Source organism: Aethalodelphis obliquidens, unplaced genomic scaffold (genome assembly GCF_003676395.1).
Source record: "Aethalodelphis obliquidens isolate GAN/ISIS:26980383/991018 unplaced genomic scaffold, ASM367639v1 scaffold10, whole genome shotgun sequence".
NCBI classification, from domain to species: Eukaryota; Metazoa; Chordata; class Mammalia; order Artiodactyla; family Delphinidae; genus Aethalodelphis; species Aethalodelphis obliquidens.
Window position 1 is genome coordinate 38,408,039 of NW_020837954.1, and position 22,238 is coordinate 38,430,276.

Below are 22,238 nucleotides of genomic sequence, written 5' to 3' on the forward strand. Positions count from 1 at the left end.
TCTGCTCCCTCACACCTCTACCTTTCTGCTCTTCCTGTCTTACGAGCCCTAACCACAGTACCCCTGTCGCTGCTTCTGCTAAAGCGTCCTAGCAAGATTGCCAAGAAAAAAAATCATACAACAGTGCCTTCTGAATGGCTTCATCAAAAGTTTATACTCCTCAGCTTCAGCTGGGCCTTCATCCTTCATTCATCTTGTGTAGATTTCCTAACATATTCCCCGTTATGGCCAACACACACTCTCCCAGGTCTTGCCTCCTAATTCCTGAGAAAACTGAGGCCGTCCCACGTTTCCTTGGTTTCCCTCTTCCCCACTTGAGAGTCCTCTGTTTGTCTAATTTCACACTCTCCCATTGTTTCTGTTCTGAGAATGTAGACTCATTCATTATTTTCAGACTCACCTCTCCTCCTGATGCCCTCACCTGAATATACCTCCAGTGCTTAAAGCCCACCTGTGGCTGTGCTCCCTGAGCCCTGACCCCTGGACCTCCTTGAAAGAGAAATTGAGTCTGGCCATCTCTTCTTTATGATCTGGAATCTGCTCTCCTCACTCCCTGACTCTCTTGAAGGTCACCAGCCACTTTGTAGTTTGTCCTCTTTTTCCTCACTCTTACTGCACTGTTTGCCGCTGTTAAAAACCTCCGTGAGGGCTTCCCTGGTGGCACAGTGGTTGGGAGTCCACCTGCCAATGCAGTGGACACGGGTTCGTGCCCCGGTCCCGGAGGATCCCACATGCCGCGGAGCGGCTGGGCCCGTGAGCCATGGCCACTGAGCCTGCGCGTCCGGAGCCTGTGCTCCGCAACGGGAGAGGCCACAACAATGAGAGGCACGCGTACCGCAAAAAAAAAAAAAAAAAAAAAAAACCTCCGTGAAATTCTCTCCTCCTGCTCTGCCTGTGAGGCGACACTGCCTTTGTCCTTCCTCTGCTTGTGTACTGCTCTTTACTTCTCTCCTCTGGCTCCTGGTCCTCCAAGCCCTTAAAGATGGGTCTTCCCTCAGTTCTGCCTTCAAACTTTTCTCTCTGCTCTGTCCTCTACTCCTGCAGCTTCACCTGTCACCTGCTTGCAGATAAATGATTCCCAGTTCGTCTGTGTCACCTGGATCCCTCTCCAGAGTCTCACATGTGTTTCCAGCGATGTGACTGACATCCGCACCTGAATACACTTCCAGTGCTTCAGAGTCCACCTGTCCACAGTCAGCTTGTCTTGGGCACCGTGCTAGGTGGAGCCCTCAGAACTCTAAGTTCTTCCCACCTGGTTGACTCTTAATAGCATCTTACCCTGTCTTCCCACCTCATCTCTCTCCCCACTTACTGCTTTCATCAGTACAGTTTGTAAACACATATTGAATACCTGCTGTGGTCAGATAATTTTTCTAAAGCACAGTTCTGGTCATTTTTTCTCAGCTGAAAACCCTCAGGGTTTTCCTTTGCTTATTTTTTTAAATTGAGGTATAACTGACATAACATTATATTCATTTCAGGTGTGCAACGCGATGATTCAATATTTGTATGTATTGCAAAATGGTCACCACAGTAAGTCCAGTTAACATTCAGCACCATATATAGTTATAAATTCTTTTTCTTGTGTTGAGAACTTTGGAGACCCACTCTCCTAGCTACTTTTAAATATGCAGTACAGTATTATTAACCATGTCACTGTGCTGTACATTACATTTTCATGACTTATTTATTTTATAACTGGAGGTTTGTACCTTTTGACCCCCTTCACCCATTTCACTGCCCTCCCCCTTCACTTCTCACGTCAGGCAACCACCAATCTGTTTTCTGTATCCACAAGCTCAGGGCTTTTGTTTTTTTTTTTGTTTTTTTGGTGGAAGCCCTGGAGTGCCACATATGAGTGAGATTGTCCAGTATTTATCTTTTTCTATCTGACTTATTTCACGTAGCATAATGTCCTCAAATTCCATCCATGTTGTCGCAAATTCCCTTTGCGTATTAAGTTGAGTTAAATTCCTCAGCTGGCATCCCAGATCCCTGTAAAAAGGGCCTCTTGACCATTCCTCTTTCATTCCTAATAGCCAGGCCAAATCCCCGACCTGCACTCCCTCTGCACACTTTATACCTGTCTGCATGGTGTAGTAGCCGTTAGCCACTTGTACCTGTTTAAACGTCAATTAATTAAAATTAAATAAAGTTTAAAATTCAGTTGCTCAGTCACACTAGCCACATTTCAAGTGCTCAGTATGCACATGTGGCTCGTGGCTACGTATTGGACAGCACAGACAAAGACACTTCCATCATCACTGGAAGTTCTTTTGGACGGCCCTGGTCGGTTCCTTTTGTTTTTGTTCCTTCTTGGCTAAACTGTCCTCCCACCAACTCCTCACCTCCTCTGCCTGTTAAAATATTCTCCTTCTTCCAGGGCCCCTACCTCAAATTCCACCTGTTCACACAACCTTCCCTGATCGTTGTTTTCTGAATGAGATGCCCTCCCCCAAACCCTTTAGAGCTTCTAGTATTTTATCTGTTTTCCCTTTATGACACCTACCCAGTTTTCCTCATATTGTAACCGCTTATGTCCTTATCTCATTTCCAGTACTGAATTAGACTTTTTGAAGTGAAGACTACTTCTCAGCACAGTACGGTGGGAGTTCAATAAACAGTTGCTGAATTGAATACCTAGGAAAGGGACTGGTTCTTCTTTCATTTTATTTCTGGAATCAGCAAGCACAGTGAATGTCTTAAATTCTTTACTTTTTTCCTTCCTTCCGTAATCACACAGACCCCTTCTGTCAGACCCAGCGAGAAGTGCAGCCCCTGTCCTCTGCCTGCCTGTGCAGGTGGCCATGGCCAGCACAGTCCATCTTAGAGCCAGTGTTGCTGACATCAGGGCCGAGGAGAGCGACTGGCTGCAGAATACAGACATGATCCTCAGGCCAGGGCTGTGGGTCAGCACGTGGGAGGTGGAATTTCGGGGAGGGAATACTAGATGGATGAGTGAGGGGCAGGCAGGGTACAAACCACAGACTTCAGAGAAGTGACCCCAGAAGAAATGACCAGAACGACAGAGGCTAACCAAATCAGGGACGTGGCGAGGCTCACATTTAAATTGCCTACAGGATGGGGAGCCGCAAGGTATCTGTTCTCAGCTAGACCCTGGAGGAACTTTCTGGGTGGTTTGTTACCGCCTGGCTAGGTGTGCTCACAGTGGCATTTCTAGCCCAAAGCTACCGGCCACGAAGGAGAGTTTGTTTTTAACATTTTATTTATTTTTTGTCTGCACGAATTTTTTATTTATTAATTTTTTTTGCGGTATGCGGGCCTCTCACTGTTGTGGCCTCTCCCGCTGTGGAGCACAGGCTCCGGACGCGCAGGCTCAGCGGCCATGGCTCACGGGCCCAGCCGCTCCGCGGCATGTGGGATCTTCCCGGACCGGGGCACGAACCCGTGTCCCCTGCATCGGCAGGCAGACTCTCAACCACTGCGCCACCAGGGAGGCCCTGCTTTTTAATTTTTTTAACATTTAATTAATTAATTAATTTATTTTTTGGCTGCGCCTGTGTTTGTTGCGGCACGCCGGATCTTCGTTGAGGCCTGCAGGATCTTTTGTTGCAGCGCACGGGCTCTTTGTTGGGGTCCAGAGGGGGTGGGCTCCACAGTTGGCAGCACGCAGGCTCTCTCTCATTGAGGCGCGCGAGCTCCGTAGTTGTGGCGCGCGTGCTTAGTTGCCCCGCGGCATGTGGGATCCTAGCTCCCGACCAGGGCTCGAACCCGTGTCCCCTGTATTGGAAGGCGGATTCTTTACCACTGCGCCACCAGGGAAGCCCCGCCCCAAACATTTGCCGGTGCCATTTCCAGACACGTTAGGGACGTTCGGAGGCTGGCCTCTTTTCTCTGGTTTAGCCGCCCCGGGGCGCTAAAGAAGTTGCTGTTTTCTGCTCATTGACTGTGGGGGGATGACCAGAAGGTGTGAGTGAGTGTGTGCGTGTGTTCTGTAGTGGGGGATGACCAGAAGGTGTGAGTGAGTGTGTGCGTGTGTTCTGTAGTGGGGGAAGCCGAGGCTAGAGTAGGTTTACAAAGCTCTTTATCTTTCCAGGCTTATTTTGCAGAGGGAGAAGCACTTCCATTATCTGAAGAGAGGCCTCCGACAGCTGACAGATGCCTACGAGGTAAACACCTTGCCCAGGAGCTTTCTCTATCAAATTATCAGTCAGATCTTTCTCCTTTTTTACTGTTTGGATGTAAAAGACACTATGGGCTTGCCCTGTCATAGAGTCACTCACCATCCCGTGTGGCTCTGGTGAGAACCGGGTCTGCAGCAGCTCTGCCCCACAGAGCCGGGACTCCTACTTCCGAAAGGACAGAACCCGATCTCTAGTCTCGTCCTCCCTTAGAGCTGGTGGAGGCCCCAGATGGGGTGGGGCTTTCACCCCTATCGTGGCTGAGGGGGGTTCACATGGTGTTCTTCTAGACACCCCTTGACTGCTAAAAGGTGGTCTAGATACCTGTTCATCCCCACCCCTTGGCCCTGTAAGCTGTTCTAATTTCTCTGCTGGCCAAAGGACCAGTATATAAGTCCCTGCGGTTTAACACTGTAAAAATGCCCAAACGTGGAGTGGATCTTAAATCAATATACCTTAGAGCCCTAGGGGTCCAGAGAGGGGCTCAGGGGAGGCCAGCGGAGGTGGAGGGGAGGGGTGTTGGGAATAGGGGTGAGTAGCAGCCAGAGGGTGAATGTGAACCAGAGGCCGCCAGTTTCCCTGCCCCACTTTACATAGAGCAGCTCTGCTTTGAATTTGCTTTTATTTGGGGGTTCTACATTTGATTATTTACAGCAGGAATTTGGACCTATAGACCCAAGCGGGTAGCATAAACGAGAGACGTGGGCTTGGTTGGGGGACGGTGCACGGGGTGGAACTGAGGCAAAGCAGAGGACCCACGCCTTTACTCTGTTCCTGCCAGTTGCCGCCAAACCGCAGTGCAGACCCAGGGTTGCCAGATCTCTTCTTGTTTTTCCAAATGAAGCCAGAAATTCAGATTTCTCTGTGGATCTCTCAACACGTAAATGTTACAACCAATTCTAATTAAACAAACAAAACACTACAGGGAACAAGCAGGACGCATCCCTGGGTTACGTTTGGCCTGTGGACTTTCAGTATTCAATCCTCAGTGATTAGGGTCCAGGCAACCCTGATACAATTAATACCGTGACAGCTAACAATTCACTGAAGGGTGCGCTAAAGGCTTGCCGTTCATTGTCTCATTTAATCCTCACAGCTACTCCAGGGGGTAGGTAAGTCTTTATTTCTTCATAGATAAGGAAATAGGCATAGCAAGATTAAGTATTTGCTCAAAGGCACATAGCTAGTGAGAGGAGAAGCTGGCACTGAAACCGATAGCAGTGTCTTCTGTCACCACACCAGCTGCCCCCAGGTGGGGAGCTAGCACATTTATGTGCACATTTATGAAGAGGGCAGTTTGGGACAATGGAAAGAGCACTGGACTGAGAGTCTAGAAACTGGCAGTCTTATCTTATCTCTGACGTTTACTCTCTGTAATCTGGAAAAAGTTCATCTCTCTGGATCTCATATATACACTTTGGATTTGTAAAACTGGGGCAGTAATACTGCCTGCCCGCCTAGCCTTGAATGCTTGAATATTTATGGCTTGAGTTAGGATCAAGACCTGCTCACATGTCACCTTTGGAAACCTTTCCCAGCTCCCCAGGCAGAGGTAGTCAGTTTCTTTCACGTGCCCATTATAGCGTTTATCCAGGTATATGTATGCATTAGTTTTGTTCTGCCTTGTTTCAGAAAGACACTTGTACTTACATGTCTTTCTAATTGCCCTCTTCCTCTACAGAAAACCGCACACATCCTAAACAAAGTATCTTAAAAGTAGGAACTGAATTTTACTCATTACTGTGCCCCCAGGGCTTGGCATGAGGAGATACTTACTGGATGAGTTACTCCAGGTAATCCCATCCTGAGGTTGTGTATCTTCTTGGGTCTGCACTGAGAAAATAGTAGCACTTAACTTTCTGGCATGTGAGAAGTCCTCTGCTCGGCTTCTTTGGATGTCTGTCAGGGAAGGACCCATTGGGTTCAGGTTAAACTCCTTTGTCCCATTGTCCTTTTCTCACATATGGTCATTTCAGCTCCTGGCTAAAGCCACCAGGCAAAGTGTCCTTCATTCACTGTTCAGCGGTTGTCCTCCTCCTCCTTGCCAGGCTGCCAGGAGGGAGACAGATGTCTCCCTTTTCACACTGAACAGTTGGAGACCCTGCTGCCTTTTCAGTAGGGTCTTGGAATGATTCTGAATAAGGGGTGTGTTTTTTGCCCTGTTCCTTTTGCAGTGTCTGGATGCCAGCCGCCCATGGCTCTGCTACTGGATCCTGCACAGCTTGGAACTCCTAGATGAGCCCATTCCCCAGATGGTGGCGACAGAGTGAGTCTGGCTTTGGGGAACCTGGGGTGTTCTCTGAAATTGTATTTTGACTTTGGGGTTCTTTTTGTTTTGTTTCTGTTTTATTTATTTTGAATGAAAAACACAGAGCACTACAAAGAAACCGTTGCCCTTCTCTTGACCTCCAGTAACTTCCTGAAACTCTTCCACTTCAGAAGCCCATTGTATGCTCATGGGTAGAATAAGACTTTGAACTCCCAAGATAAGGATTCTGTTTCTTTTGTGGCCTTTTCTTTTGGCTCTTGCTCTGGTCTTTGAGAAAAGTCTTCATCATCAACTCTGGAGAAATATGATTTTGCCAGAAAGTACAGTATGCAATTGAATAGCTTCTGTGGGGAAACACGTGGCAACCCAATGGACCAAAATGCCTTTGATTCCATAAACACCTCCATAGAAGTCCCTCCTCACCAATGCCTGGGAGGGACATTATGGCTCTTGGTGGCAGTGGATGTGTTACCGTCTTGGTGTACAAATGTCATGACATCGTTTTCCTAAGCTTCTGATTTATGGTTAAAGATCTAAGCAACTAGGATTCTTCCCAAAGTGCTGGTGCACATGGTGTCCTCAGTGTGGCTTCTCATCCTTAGACGCTCATAGTTTGTATTTTAAAGAAGAAACCGATCATCACTCTAGTCTGAGGGGTACCTGAGGTAGCAGAGAGCCGCCAGGAATTGGATCTAATGCTCCAGTTCTCACTGAGAGAGATCGCATCCCCTCAGCAGCACCTCGACCTCATCTCTCCTGCTGCTGCTCCGGAAGGAGAGTCAGAGGGAGGCCCCTGAGCCAGGTTCGTTTGCCCGCAGCACCCAGGGGCAGCTGTGCTGGGATGCGTGGAGGCCAGCACATACCCCTCCCTGGCCGCAGTCCCCCTGCCTGGGTCACACTGTCAGGTCAGAAGAACAGAGCCACACATTGTCTCATTCATTCCGTCTTAACAATAACCTCTCATTCTTGCCTTCCTGGGCAGGGTGTCTTGTGATGAATGTGGATAGGGAAGATAATAAAGAATTAGGCCATTAACCCTTGTGATGTGTATGATGCTTTCAGAGGGAGAGGAAAAATATGCATTGTCTTCCACATCACAGAGCTGCTGCAAGCCTAGTTGCTTCTAGCTCTGGATGTAGAGTTGGACACAGTTTCTGCAGTAACAGGAATTTAATTGTCAAAATAAAGGCCTGTGTGTTTTTGAAATACCAGTTGGGGGTTGTGAATTGTTTGGGACGTTCCCCCCGTCCTCCACATACACAATCAGGATGCACGCTGGGGGAATGGGAATGGGAAAGTCGTATGTGACAGAAGACAAAAGACATGGGAGGATTTTGTGAGTGAAGTGCAGATACCCCCTAAAGGAGCAGTGGTTTGGAGCAGGAAGGATGCCCCCTAGAGGTGGACGTAAACCGGTCTGAAGTGGGAAGATGGTGATAAGGGGCTTCCTGACGTGGAAAAACTCGGGTCAGCATCGATTCTGAGTTTTGTCCAGGTTGTATACTTGGTATTTTATATGTAACGCTTTTCTGAGGGAATAAGTGTCAGAGCAGCTTTTGTGGCAACATCAGATAGGAAGAGAGGACCCCCTTAGAGGGCTTTTCACACTGAACGATTGGAGACAACCTAAATATCAACAGTCAGGGATGCTATAAGTGTAAAGTTTAGGTAAAGTATCTATGTCATGATACATACAATGAAATACTGTGCAGCCACGTAAAAATTTAAAAGTTAACAGGTGTTAAATAGACTTATTGTGGTGATCATTTCCCAGTATATACAGATATCAAATCATAATGTCAAATCATCTGAACCTAATATAATGTTACATGTCAATTATACCTCAATTAAAAATTTACATATATATATAAATGTGTATATCTGTATATAAAAATGTATGTATATAGAAAGATATTTAAATGAGAAAAGATAAAGATTCATTTTTTATAGATTAAAAATAAAGGTGGTTCTATGCATAGAAAAAAACAAGGATATATACACATATGGTAGTAGTTATTTGTGCAGATGGTGGGGTTGAAGGTGATTTTTTTTCTTTTCTTTTTTAAGCTGATTTGCATTTTCTAAAATTTCTACAATGAAACTATTGTTTTGTAATTAAAAGAATGTTTTAAAACTAAAAAGCTGATTTGGAGGAGAGGAGAGGAAGATGGCGGAAGAGTAAGACGTAGAGATCACCTTCCTCCCCACAGATACACCAGAAATACATCTACACGTGGAACAACTCCTACAGAACACCTACTGAACGCTGGCAGAAGACCTCAGACCTCCCAAAAGGCAAGAAGGTCCCCACGTACCTGGGTAGGGCAAAAGAAAAAAGAATAAACAGAGACAAAAGGATAGGGATGGGACCTGCACCAGTGGGAGGGAGCTGTGAAGGAGGAAAGGTTTCCACACACTGGGAAGTCCCTTCATGGGCGGAGACTGCGGGTGGCAGAGGGGGAAAGCTTCGGAGCCGTGGAGAAGAGCACAGCAACAGGGGTGCGGAGGGCAAAGCGGAGAGATTCCCGCACAGAGGATTGGTGCCGACCGGCACTCACCAGCCCGAGAGGCTTGTCTGCTCACCCGCCGGGATGGGCGTGGGCTGGGAGCTGAGGCTCGGGCTTCGGTGCTTAGATCCCAGGGAGAGGACTGGGGTTAGCAGCGTGAACACAGCCTGCAGGGGGTTAGTGCACCATGGGCTAGCCGGGAGGGAGTCTGGGGAAAAGTCTGGACCTGCCGAAGAGGCAAGAGACTTTTCTTCCCTCTTTGTTTCCTGGTGCGCGAGGAGGGGGGATTAACAGCGCTGCTTGAAGGAGCTCCAGAGATGGGCGCGAGCCGCGGGTAAAAGCGTGGACCCCAGAGACAGGCATGAGACGCTAAGGCTGCTGCTGCCACCACCAAGAAGCCTGTGTGCAAGCACAGGTCACTCTCCACATCCCCTTCTGGGGAGCCTGTGCAGCCTGCCACTGCCAGGGTCCCGGGATCCAGGGACAACTTCCCCAGGAGAACGCAAGGCACGCCTCAGGCTGGTGCAACGTCACGCCGGCCTCTGCCGCCGCAGGCTCACCCCACACTCCGTACCCCTCCCTCCCCCCGGCCTGAGAGAGCCAGAGCCCCCGAATCAGCGGCTCCTTTAACCCCGTCCTGTCTGAGTGGAGAACAGACGCCCTCCGGCGACCTACATGCAGAGGTGGGGCCAAATCCAAAGCTGAGCCCCGGGAGCTGTGCGAACAAGGAAGAGAAAGGGAAATCTCTCCCAGCAGCCTCAGAAGCAGCGGATTAAAGCTCCACAATCAGCTTGATGTACCCTGCATCTGTGGAATACCTGAATAGACAACGAATCACCTCAAATTGAGGAGGTGGACTTTGAGAACAAGATTTGTTATTTTTTCCCCTTTTCTTTTTGTGAGTGTGTATGTGTATGCTTCTGTGTGAGATTTTCTCTGTATAGCTTTGCTTCCACCATTTGTCCTAGGGTTCTATCCGTCCGTTTTTTTTTTTCTTTAAAAAAATTTTTTTCTTAATATTTTTTATTTTAATAACTTTATTTTATTTAATCTTACTTTATTTTATTATATTTTATCTTCTTTCTTTCTTTCCTTCCTTCTCTCCTCCCTCCCTCCCTCCCTCCCTCCTTTCTTTCTTTTTTTCTTCCTTCCTTCCTTCCTTCCTTCCTTTCTTTCTTTCTTTTCTTTCTTTTCTTTCTTTCTTCTTTTTCTCCCTTTTATTCTGAGCCGTGTGGATGAAAGGCTCTTGGTGCTGCAGCCAGGAGTCAGTGCTATGCCTCTGAGGTGGGAGAGCCAACTTCAGGACAGTGGTCCACAAGAGACCTCCCAGCTCCACATAATATCAAATGACGAAAATCTCCCAGAGATCTCCATCTCAATATGAACACCCAGCTTCACTCAACGACCAGCAAGCTAGAGTGCTGGACACCCTATGCCAAACAACTAGCAAGACAGGAACACAACCCCACCCATTAGCAGAGAGGCTGCCTAAAATCATAATAAGTCCACAGACACCCCAAAACACACCACCAGACGTGGACCAGCCCACCAGAAAGACAAGATACAGCCTCATCCACCAGAACACAGGCACTAGTCCCCTCCACCAGGAAGCCTACACAACCCACTGAACCAACCTTAGCCACTGGGGACAGACACCAGAAACAATGGGAACTACGAACCTGCAGCCAGCAAAAAGGAGACCCCAAACACAGTAAGATAAGCAAAATGAGAAGACAGAAAAACATACAGCAGATGAAGGAGCAAGATAAAAACCCACCAGACCTAACAAATGAAGAGGAAATAGGCAGTCTACCTGAAAAAGAATTCAGAATAATGATAGTAAAGATGATCCAAAATCTTGGAAATAGTATAGACAAAATGCAAGAAACATTTAACAAGGACCTAGAAGAACTAAAGATGAAACAAACAATGACGAGCAACACAATAAATGAAATTAAAAATACTCTAGATGGGATCAATAGCAGAATAACTGAGGCAGAAGAACAGATAAGTGACCTGGAAGATAAAATAGTGGAAATAACTACTGCAGAGCAGAATAAAGAAAAAAGAATGAAAAGAACCAAGGACAGTCTCAGAGAACTCTGGGACAACATTAAACGTGCCAACATTCGAATTATAGGGGTTCCAGAAGAAGAAGAGAAAAAGAAAGGGACTGAGAAAATATTTGAAGAGATTATAGTTGAAAACTTCCCTAATATGGAAAAGGAAATAGTTAATCAAGTCCAGGAAGCATAGAGAGTCCCATACAGGATAAATCCAAGGAGATATATGCCAAGACACATATTAATCAAACTGTCAAAAATTAAATACAAAGAAAACATATTAAAAGAAGCAAGGAAAAAAAAAAAAAAGCAAGGGAAAAACAACAAATAACACACAAGTGAATCCCCATAAGGTTAACAGCTGATCTTTCAGCAGAAACTCTGCAAGCCACAAGGGACTGGCAGGACAGATTTAAAGTGATGAAGGAGAAAAACCGGCAACCAAGATTACTCTACCCAGCAAGGATCTCATTCAGATTTGATGGAGAAATTAAAACCTTTACAGACAAGCAAAAGCTGAGAGAGTTCAGCACCACCAAACCAGCTTTACAACAAATGCTAAAGGAACTTCTCTAGGCAAGAAACACAAGAGAAGGAAAGGACCTACAATAACAAGCCCAAAACAACTAAGAAAATGGGAATAGGAACATACATATCGATAATTACCTTAAATGTAAATGGACTAAATGCTCCCACCAAAAGACACAGATTGGCTGAATGGATACAAAAACAAGACCCATATATATGCTGTCTACAAGAGACCCACTTCAGACCTAGAGACACATACAGACTGAAAGTAAGGGGATGGAAAAAGATATTCCATGCAAATGGAAACCAGAAGAAAGCTGGAGTAGAAATTCTCATATCAGACAAAATAGACTTTAAAATAAAGACTAGTAGAAGAATCAAAGAATCAAAGAATCATAATGATCAAGGGATCGATCCAAGAAGAAGATATAACAATTGTAAATATTTATGCGCCCAACATAGGAGCACGTCAATACATAAGGCAAATACTAACAGCCATGAAAGGGGAAATCGACAGTAACACATTCATAGTAGGGGACTTTAACACCCCACTTTCACCAATGGACAGATCATCCAAAATGAAAATAAATAAGGAAACACAAGCTTTATATGATACATTAAACAAGATGGACTTAATTGATATTTATAGGACATTCCATCCAAAAACAACAGAATACACATTTTTCTCAAATGTTCATGGAATATTCTCCAGGATAGATCATATCTTGGGTCACAAATCAAGCCTTGGTAAATTTAAGAAAATTGAAATTGTATCAAGTATCTTTTCTGACCACAACGCTATGAGACTAGATATCAATTACAGGAAAAGATCTGTAAAAAATACAAACACATGGAGGCTAAACAATACACTACTTAATAACGAAGTGATCACTGAAGAAATCAAAGAGGAAATAAAAAAATACCTAGAAACAAATGACAATGGAGACACGACAACCCAAAACCTATGGGATGCAGCAAAAGCAGTTCTAAGAGGGAAGTTTATAGCAATTCAATCCTACCTTAAGAAACAGGAAACATCTCGAATAAACAACCTAACCTTGCACCTAAAGCAATGAGAGAAAGAAGAACAAAAAAACCCCAAAGTTAGCAGAAGGAAATAAATCATAAAAATCAGATCAGAAATAAATGAAAAAGAAATGAAGGAAATGATAGCAAAGATCAATAAAACTAAAAGCTGGTTCTTTGAGAAGATAAACAAAATTGAAAAAGTATTAGCCAGACTCATCAAGAAAAAAAGGGAGAAGACTCAAATCAATAGAATTAGAAATGAAAAAGGAGAAGTAACAACTGACAGTGCAGAAATACAAAAGATCATGAGAGATTACTACAAGCAACTCTATGCCAATAAAATGGACAACCTGGAAGAAATGGACAAATTCTTAGAAATGCACAACCTGCCAAGACTGAATCAGGAAGAAATAGAAAATATGAACAGACTAATCACAAGCACTGAAATTGAAACTGTGATTAAAAATCTTCCAACAAACAAAAGCCCAGGACCAGATGGCTTCACAGGCGAGTTCTATCAAACATTTAGAGAAGAGCTAACACCTATCCTTCTCAAACTCTTCCAAAATATAGTAGAGGGAGGAACACTCCCAAACTCATTGTATGAGGCCACCATCACCCTGATACCAAAACCAGACAAGGATGTCACAAAGAAAGAAAACTGCAGGCCAATATCACTGATGAACATAGATGCAAAAATCCTCAACAAAATACTAGCAAACAGAATCCAACAGCACATAAAAGGATCATACACCATGATCAAGTGGGGTTTATTCCAGGAATGCAAGGATTCTTCAGTATCAATCAACGTGATACACCATATTAACAAATTGAAGGAGAAAAACCATATGATCATCTCAATAGATGCAGAGAAAGCTTTCGACAAAATTCAACACCCATTTATGATAAAAAACCCTCCAGAAAGTAGGCATACAGGGAGCTTTCCTCAACATAATAAAGGCCATATATGACAAACCCACAGCCAACATCATCCTCAATGGTGAAAAAGTGAAAGCATTTCCACTAAGATCAGGAACAAGACAAGGTTGCCCACTCTCACCACTCTTATTCATCATACTTTTGGAAGTTTTAGCCACAGCAATCAGAGAAGAAAAGGAAATAAAAGGAATCCAAATCGGAAAAGAAGAAGTAAAGCTGTCACTGTTTGCAGATGACATGATACTATACATAGAGAATCCTAAAGATGCTACCAGAAAACTACTAAAGCTAATCAATGAATTTGGTAAAGTAGCAGGATACAAAATTAATGCACAGAAATCTCTTGCATTCCTATACACAAATAGTGAAAAATGAAAGTGAAATCAAGAAAACACTCCCATTTACCATTGCAACAAAAGAATGAAATATCTAGGAATAAACCTACCTAAGGAGACAAAAGACCTGTATGCAGAAAATTATAAGACACTGATGAAAGAAATTAAAGATGATACAAATAGATGGAGAGATATACCATGTCCTTGGATTGGAAGAATCAAAATTGTGAAAACGACTCTACTACCCAAAGCAATCTACAGATTCAATGCAATCCCCTATCAAACTACCACTGGCATTTTTCACAAAACTAGAACAAAAATTTCACAATTTGTATGGAAACACAAAAGACCTCGAATAGCCAAAGCAATCTTGAGAACGAAAAACGGAGCTGGAGGAATCAGGCTCCCTGACTTCAGACTGTACTACAAAGCTACAGTAATCAGGACAGTATGGTACTGGCACAAAAACAGAAAGATCAATAGAACAGGATAGAAAGCCCAGAGATAAACCCACGCACATATGGTCACCTTATCTTTGATAAAGGAGGCAGGAATGTACGGTGGAGAAAGGACAGCCTCTTCAATAAGTGGTGCTGGGGAAACTGGACAGGTACATGTAAAAGTATGAGATTAGATCACTCCCTAGCACCATACGCAAAAATAAGCTCAAAATGGATTAAAGACCTAAATGTAAGGCCAGAAACTATCAAACTCTTATAGGAAAACATAGGCAGAACACTCTATGACATAAATCACAGCAAGATCCTTTTTGACCCACTTCCTAGAGAAATGGAAATAAAAACAAAAATAAACAAATGGGACCTAATGAAGCTTCAAAGCTTTTGCACAGTAAATGACCAAAAGACAACCCTCAGAATGGGAGAAAATATTTGCAAATGAAACAACTGACAAAGGATTAATCTCCAAAATTTATAAGCAGCTCATGCAGCTCAATAACAAAAAAACAAACAACCCAATCCAAAAATGGGCAGAAGACCTAAACAGACGTTTCTCCAAAGAAGGTATACAGACTGCCAACAAACACATGAAAGAATGCTCAACATCATTAATCATTAGAGAAATGCAAATCAAAACTACAATGAGGTATCATCTCACACCAGTCAGAATGGCCATCATCCAAAAATCTAGAAACAATAAATGCTGGAGAGGGTGTGGAGAAAAGGGAACACTCTTGCACTGCTGGTGGGAATGTGAATTGGTACAGCCGCTATAGAGAACAGTATGGAGGTTCGTTAAAAAACTACAAATAGAACTACCATATGACCCAGCAGTCCCACTACTGGGCATATACTCTGAGAAAACCATAATTCAAAGAGAGTCATGTACCACAATGTTCATTGCAGCTCTATTTACAATAGCCCGGAGATGGAAACAACCTAAGTGTCCATCGGCAGATGAATGGATAAAGAAGATGTGGCACATATGTACAATGGAATATTACTCAGCTATAAAAAGAAATGAAATTGAGCTATTTGTAATGAGGTGGATGGACTTAAAGTCTGTCATACAGAGTGAATTAAGTCAGAAAGAGAAAGACAAATACCGTATGCTAACACATATATATGGAATTTAAGAAAAAACAATGTCATGAAGAACCTAGGGGTAAGACAGGAATAAAGACACAAACCTACTAGAAAATGGACTTGAGGATATAGGGAGGGGGAAGGGTAAGCTGTGACAAAGCGAGAGGGTGGCATGAACATATATACACTACCAAAGGTAAAATAGATAGCTAGTGGGAAGCAACCACATAGCACAGGGAGATCAGCTCGGTGCTTTGTGACCACCTAGAGCGGTGGGATAGGGAGGGTGGGATGGAGGGAGACACAAGAGGGAAGAGATGTGGGAACATATGTATATGTATAACGGATTCACTTTGTTATAAAGCAGAAACTAACACACCGTTGTAAAGCAGTTACACTTCAATAAAGATGTTAAAAAAAAGAAAAGCTGATTTGTCCTGATTGCAAGAACCACTTGATAGTTAATGACCAAAATTTTCTGTTTCACAGCCAACTTAAAAGCTTTACCTATGGTTCTTCTGAGCATTGATTTAACAGACTTTTAAAGAATTACTTTGACTTTCCAATAATGTACTTTGTTCTGTGCCTAGCAGGTAGTTAATTCTAGGTGCAGATAATATTTGTAATGAACAGAGCCTAGTAGCTCTGGCTTATAAGGGAATAAACTATTTTTAGTAAGAAAGAGAAATCTTAATGACTTCTATAAAAATATGGAGATTTTTTTTTTTAAAAAGACTACCTGATTTTGGATGTTGCCTTTTTATTTATTTTGCACAGGGAAAAGAAATGCTTTGAAAATGTGTTTAGGTTTTTTTTGTTTCCCTCGTCTTTATACAAATATTAAGGTGACCTAGAGGTTGAGTTTAGCTCTAGAGTTTAGTTATTTTTCTGCTGTCCTCTCTTCCCCCTCCCCAGCCTAGTGTGCAACACACTCACACACACACACACACATACGCAAGTTTCTCTCTCTTTCCTATTTTGTTCACTGTTGTACTTCTGTTTGTTCTGGGAACAATATGACAAGCTGAGTTCCCTCTAGTGGACAAAACCACTTTTGTCAGCTACTGTGACTGCTGACCAAAGCCAGCAAGGCCAGGCTTTTACTGCTGGTATCAGACCTTTCAAGAATAATATATTCATAGGTAGGAATTTAGTGTGACTCTCTTAAGAGATTGTATCCACAAATTTATGCATGTGTTTACCTAAAATAAATTAATATTTTGGAACCATACTAAGTGCATTTGCTTTGTTAATGATTTTGGAACTAAAGGAAGCATCTTTTAATGAGAATCCCATGCGTTGTTATTGAATGCTATAATGAAAACCACAGGGAAACTACTGTACTGTTAGGTCTTTTAGCTTTTGTAAGATCTGAAAAGTATCTTTAACTTAAAAATTATTTTAGGACTTTTCCGCTTGTAAAGTTTTTCTAAAGATTAAATTTAAATTTTCATGTGTCAGTGTTTTATTATTTCCCTTTTGAAAGGTTATTAGTTGCTTGTCCCCTGGCTAGCTCCTGAAATATCTTTCCTTTTAAATTTAATTTGTTTCCTTATCTTTCAGGGAAGATACCTTTCGTGGTCATTTGTCTTCTGGGCATTTTTTGGCCAGGTGCTGCTGGCATCTAGTAGGTGGAGGTTGGGGAAGCTGCTAAACATCCTCCACAGGACAGTCCCCACAACCAAGAATTATCCAGTCCAGAATGTCAGTAGTGCCACGGTGGAGAACCCCTGCTCTAAAATAACCAACTTTAGATTGACCACACTTCCAAAACAGCAGCACACCAGGCATCGCCTCTTGATGAAATCAGAGAACCTGTCGTCCTCCCCAGGGCGACACTGGCCTCCTGGAATCAACAGGAGAGCCTGCTTGTCTTTCCCCTGTTCAATGCTCTCCTCTGCCAGGGAAGGAGTTTTCCTCTCCCTTCTGTCAGCTGAAGCTGTCTTACAGTATGAAAATCGGAAGACTTAACATAGATGTTTTAGCCTGATGTCAAGTCATCCATCCTGCCTTTGCATCTGCTCCTAAGTTATCTGTTCAAGAATGACTGTGCCTATTTCCAAAGCTATCATCTTTCTAACTTATTCTAGGCCTTAAGTCTATCTGTGGTAACCTGTCTGGTGCTGAAGGTTTTCTTACATCTAACCTAAATTATTCTTGCTGCAGATTAGCTTCAATTTTTTTGTTTGTTTGTTTTGTTTTTTTACGGTACGCGGGCCTCTCACTGCTGTGGCCTCTCCCGTTGCGGAGCACAGGCTCCGGATGCGCAGGCTCAGCGGCCACGGCTCACGGGCCCAGCCGCTCCGCGGCATGTGGGATCTTCCCGGACCGGGGCACGAACCCATGTCCCCTGCATCGGCAGGCGGACTCTCAACCACTGCGCCACCAGGGAAGCCCCAATTTTTGTTTCTTTACTAGAAAGTTTGCATAATTACCCTTTGTATACTTGAGGTATTTTGCTGAGTAGCTTCCACACTGTGGTTTTCTCTAATGGTAAGCCTTTTAATCACTTTTATACTTAGCCATTTTTACAACTCTATTCTGAAATTCCTTTGAGTTGGAAAATGGAGGCTTGAGCCAGATATAGTTTTGACCAATACTGTGTATATGATGCTTTGAAAAAGCATTTTCTGTATTGTTTACAAGTCATGGGCCCTAACCTCTGGTCCTTTTTCTGCTGTGTTCCTAGTTATTTCTTATATTTATATGCTTTATATGCTTTATCCCCTACTCCTGCCATCTCTGAGTATATTACTTGCTTCTTACACCTGTTTCACTTGTTTTATTCTTATTGGCTTCTGATTTGTTTTATATTATTCTGGACTTTCACTCCTTGGAGGGTTTCCCTGCTCATTATGTATTATTTGCTTATATACTATGCATGCTTTTGAGTCCTCCATCCACACGGGTGACAGTGATGTCCAGAATAACCACCGTAAGGCAGTCCTCAACCATCCCCTAAAAGTCCAAGTAAATCATCGATAATCTTGCTTTGAACTTAATCCTCTTACAGGTTTTACATACTTTTCAATAGCTGGATGATAAAGCAGTGGTGTCCAATAGAACTTAACAAGGTCATGGAAATAGTCTATGTTTTATTGCAGCCCCTAGCCACATGTAGCTGTTGAGCAGTTGCAATGTGGCTTGTGTGACTAAGGAGCTTAATTTTAAATTTAATTAATTTAAATTGAAATTTCAAAAAGCCTCATGTGGCTAGTGGCTACCTATTGGACAGTGCAGATGTATCACATTGCTACCCAAAATGTGGTCCTCAGACCAGCAGCATTGCCATCACCTGGGAGCTTGCTAGAAATGCAGAATCTCGGGTCCCTTTAGTTCTACTGAATTAGGTCTGCAGTTTGACAAGATCCTCAGGTGACTTCCACGGCACACTCGAGTTTGAGAAGCACTGATACTTGGCTGTACATTGGAGTCACATGGGGAATTTTTAAAACTATTGCCACTTGGGCCCACCCTCAGTGACTCTGATTTAATTGGTATTAGGTGTGGCCTGGGCTTGGGTTTTTTTTTTTTTTTTTTTAAAAACATCCCCCAAAGTGATTCTAATTATACAGCAAAGACTTGTGGTATTCAAACTTCGTGTGTATCCACATCACCTGGGAATTTGGTAAAATACAGAGGCCCAGCTCTTTCCTGCTTCAGCAGGTCTGGGTCTGGGTCCTTTATTAGCCCTCCAGTGATTCTGATCTCCACATTTGGGGTTTTTAAATTCCTGATCTGGAAGATAGTTTCCCACTTTGTTGGAAGTTGTCATGTAAGCGAGAATGCAATGCCTTGCTGACTTGAAAGAAAATTGTTCTACTAGATCTTTCAGTCATATGACTAAATGAGTGATTTATGAATACTTGTTTTCCACAAAGTGTGCCACTCTTGGTGTTTGCTCAGTGTTTCCCGCGTGTGATTTTTAAAATTAGTTGGTGAATTTCTGGTCTCTAAGACAAGTTTTTCTTCCCCTTTGGACCGTTAGAAGTATCACTCACATTTTGCTTTTCAGAATTGCTAGGAGTTCTGCTCACGACAGCTGGTAGCTTCACTGTCAGTTTGCCAGTTCCTTAAGGTACAATTTGGAAAGACTCTGGATCAGAATGTTCTATAGTACAGAAGCGTCTCAGACTCAAGAAGAGCCCAACCCCTGTTCCCCACATAGCCCTCAGTCAGTCAGATGCAGCCTGTCAGCTGGGGGCAGTTGGTATGGAGGGGTGATTTAATGGTGTCTGTGGTACATTCAGATCCCGGCCCATTCCAGACTTTAGGCTACAGGGTCAGGAGTGTTGCATTTGCCGTAAGTCTGTCATGGGAGCTGGGGAAGGGAATGGATAACTAGATGACTCTTTTCCTTTTTTAAAATGTGCTGTTAAGTTTTATGTCAGCCAAAAAACTTTATTTTTGTGATCAGGAAACTTTTTGTATGCTAATGCAGCCAACTTTTGTTAGACCAGGAGTTTATTAGCTATTTGTTTCTGGGAAATAGGATAAGAATTGATGAGGGTTTGGGAAACATGTTAGTAAAAAACTCATTTTTCTCTGCAAAAATTAATTGCTATTAAAAACATGTCACAGAACTGTCTTCCTTCTCTGATAATCAACTTCAGTTTCAATCCTTGTGTTTCCTACAGTAAAATTGTGGGTGGAACGTGAAGTGAGTGTGGATTGCTTTTAACCTGTGATGACTTCAGGGCTTTACTAGGAAGTCAGCAGCTTTTCTATGGCTGTCCCTGCCCAGATAATGGCAGGTCTGAAATCAAAAGTCATCAAATATGACGTGGGAAAGGCAATCAACTTGTGTCTTAGTGGAGATTAAGTAGACTCTGTGCGACCTCTCTGGCAGCAGTAGATAAGAAAAAATGAGACAAAAGAGCCCAGGAAAAGAAGGCTGTCTGAGCACTAGAAGGACACAGATTTGCAGCTGGTTCTCTTAACTGAGGACTTGTCCTAGTAGGAAGCTGTGATCCTGCTACGTTGTGCGGAAACAGCTCGAGAGCCAGGACTCTCCGGGGGCACCCCTTTCCGATGAACTTTAGAGGGCCTTAGACAAAGAGGGGCTCTCTTGGTTTCACTTAAAGCAAGAAGATAACTTCTGGGCAGACTGATGCCATGCTTGGAAGCAAGGGCTTGGAGGCCAACCCTCAATAAACAGTTTCCCTCAGTGAAGGAGCTGGAGCCTCTGTGAGAAACTCTCCAAAAGCCTCCAGCCTGGGATGCATTCCTGTGATAGGAGTCAGCAGTGCTTAAGGTTGCCACAGTGAGCTGAGCAAGCAGAAGCTCACCTCTTTCTTATTCTCCTAACCATGGAGGCAGACTCCATTGGAAGCTTGTTTCTTGTCGGTGAGCGGAGTAAAAATCAGTAGCCCACTGGGGCTTACACGGCAATGGGAGTGAGAAGGCATCTCTTTAAATATTCCTGGTAGGCCTAGGTGATGGCTCTAGACCAGCAGTTGAGTATCACCATGATTTAGGCAAAATCCGAAGCCTGGGAGGTACCCTAGAGGCAAGGAGAACGGGCTGGTTCCATAGATCCAGGGTGGCAAATTGAGAGAAAAGTATGGGAAAGATTGGGTCAAGAAGCATGAGACTTACTCCCAGTTCTAAGAACTGCCCGGCCTTATGTTCCTTGCTTCATGACGAGGCAAATGCTTAAATACAAAACTCAGAAAGGAGGGCACACAAAGCTGATGATAGCAGAGAATCAGGCTATCATTAGAGAATTAGGCCCTTTACAGGTGTTGACTGTATCCAGTATATATTCACTAGGTGGGGAGGGGAGGTTTCTTCCCTTTTGAGGAAGGCGGAGGCTTGGAAAGGCATGGACTGGTGGAATTTGGTGTTTTGAAATGAATGCTGTCTGACCTTGTCTTTCCCTTTGGCTGTGTACCTAGCGTGTGTCAGTTCCTGGAGCTGTGTCAAAGCCCAGAAGGTGGCTTTGGAGGGGGCCCTGGCCAGTACCCACACCTTGCGCCCACGTACGCAGCAGTCAACGCGCTGTGCATCATTGGCACCGAAGAGGCCTATGATGTCATTAACAGGTACAGTCAAAGCCAGCAGGACTGGGCACCCAGCTGGGCTCCCGCCTGCTGACAGTGCACTGACCATCGCCATCTCCTGCCTCTCTCCTGTTCATTTCTCAGAGAGAAGCTTCTCCAGTATTTGTACTCGCTGAAGCAACCCGATGGCTCTTTTCTCATGCACGTTGGAGGTGAGGTGGACGTGAGGTGAGTGGGGTTTTTCTCAGGCAGCTGCATCAGCAGATCCTCGGGTTTATCTGCCATCAGAGATGCCAAGCCCGGGGAACAATACAGGGAAGCTGCTGCCTTGTCTCACCGAATGACATGCAGTGTAAAGTGTCAGTGACACAGTTCATAATCACTGCACATACGATACAGATGTCCTCAGGGGTCACTGTCGCTTGACTTCTTTTATGTAAATGCCAAAATATGAGTAACACAGAAATAAAATCAAATGCTTTTGTTTTAAAAATGAAAAATACATTTGTGTATGAAAGGATATACTGTAAGATGTAACTGTATACTGTAATATAATCTTTCATCTCTCTGGCATGGGAATGGGAGATATTTTCTGAATGAATTTGATGAAATCATGAGACTGTTTAACAACTGTGTGAGAATTGCTTTGGGTGGTGCAGAAACTCTTAGGGGCCAGTAGGGTGTATGACAAACAGTTGCATGAACTGATGGAACCAGCTGGCTCAAAATGATCATTTTTCTCAAGAATTACAAGTACCTAGCAAGTAGTTTACTCACCTGGCAGGAGGTTGCCTATGAAGCATATAGGGAATTCACTGAATTAGTCATTACTCAAAGGCAGTGTGGATCATTGAGATTTTATACCAGATGATTATTCTTT

General features: G+C 43.7%; 1 protein-coding gene across 2 annotated transcripts in view; it reads left to right on the forward strand.

The window, feature by feature from the left end:
* Positions 1 to 22,238, forward strand: part of FNTB (farnesyltransferase, CAAX box, subunit beta) — an 84,829-nt gene that overhangs the window by 29,002 nt on the left and 33,589 nt on the right. For both annotated transcript variants that reach the window (XM_027111500.1, XM_027111501.1), the window contains exons 3-6: positions 4,058 to 4,130; positions 6,317 to 6,408; positions 21,254 to 21,400; positions 21,503 to 21,586. In XM_027111500.1, coding sequence (XP_026967301.1) covers positions 4,058 to 4,130; positions 6,317 to 6,408; positions 21,254 to 21,400; positions 21,503 to 21,586 — 396 coding nt within the window. The remainder of the gene's footprint in view (positions 1 to 4,057; positions 4,131 to 6,316; positions 6,409 to 21,253; positions 21,401 to 21,502; positions 21,587 to 22,238) is intronic.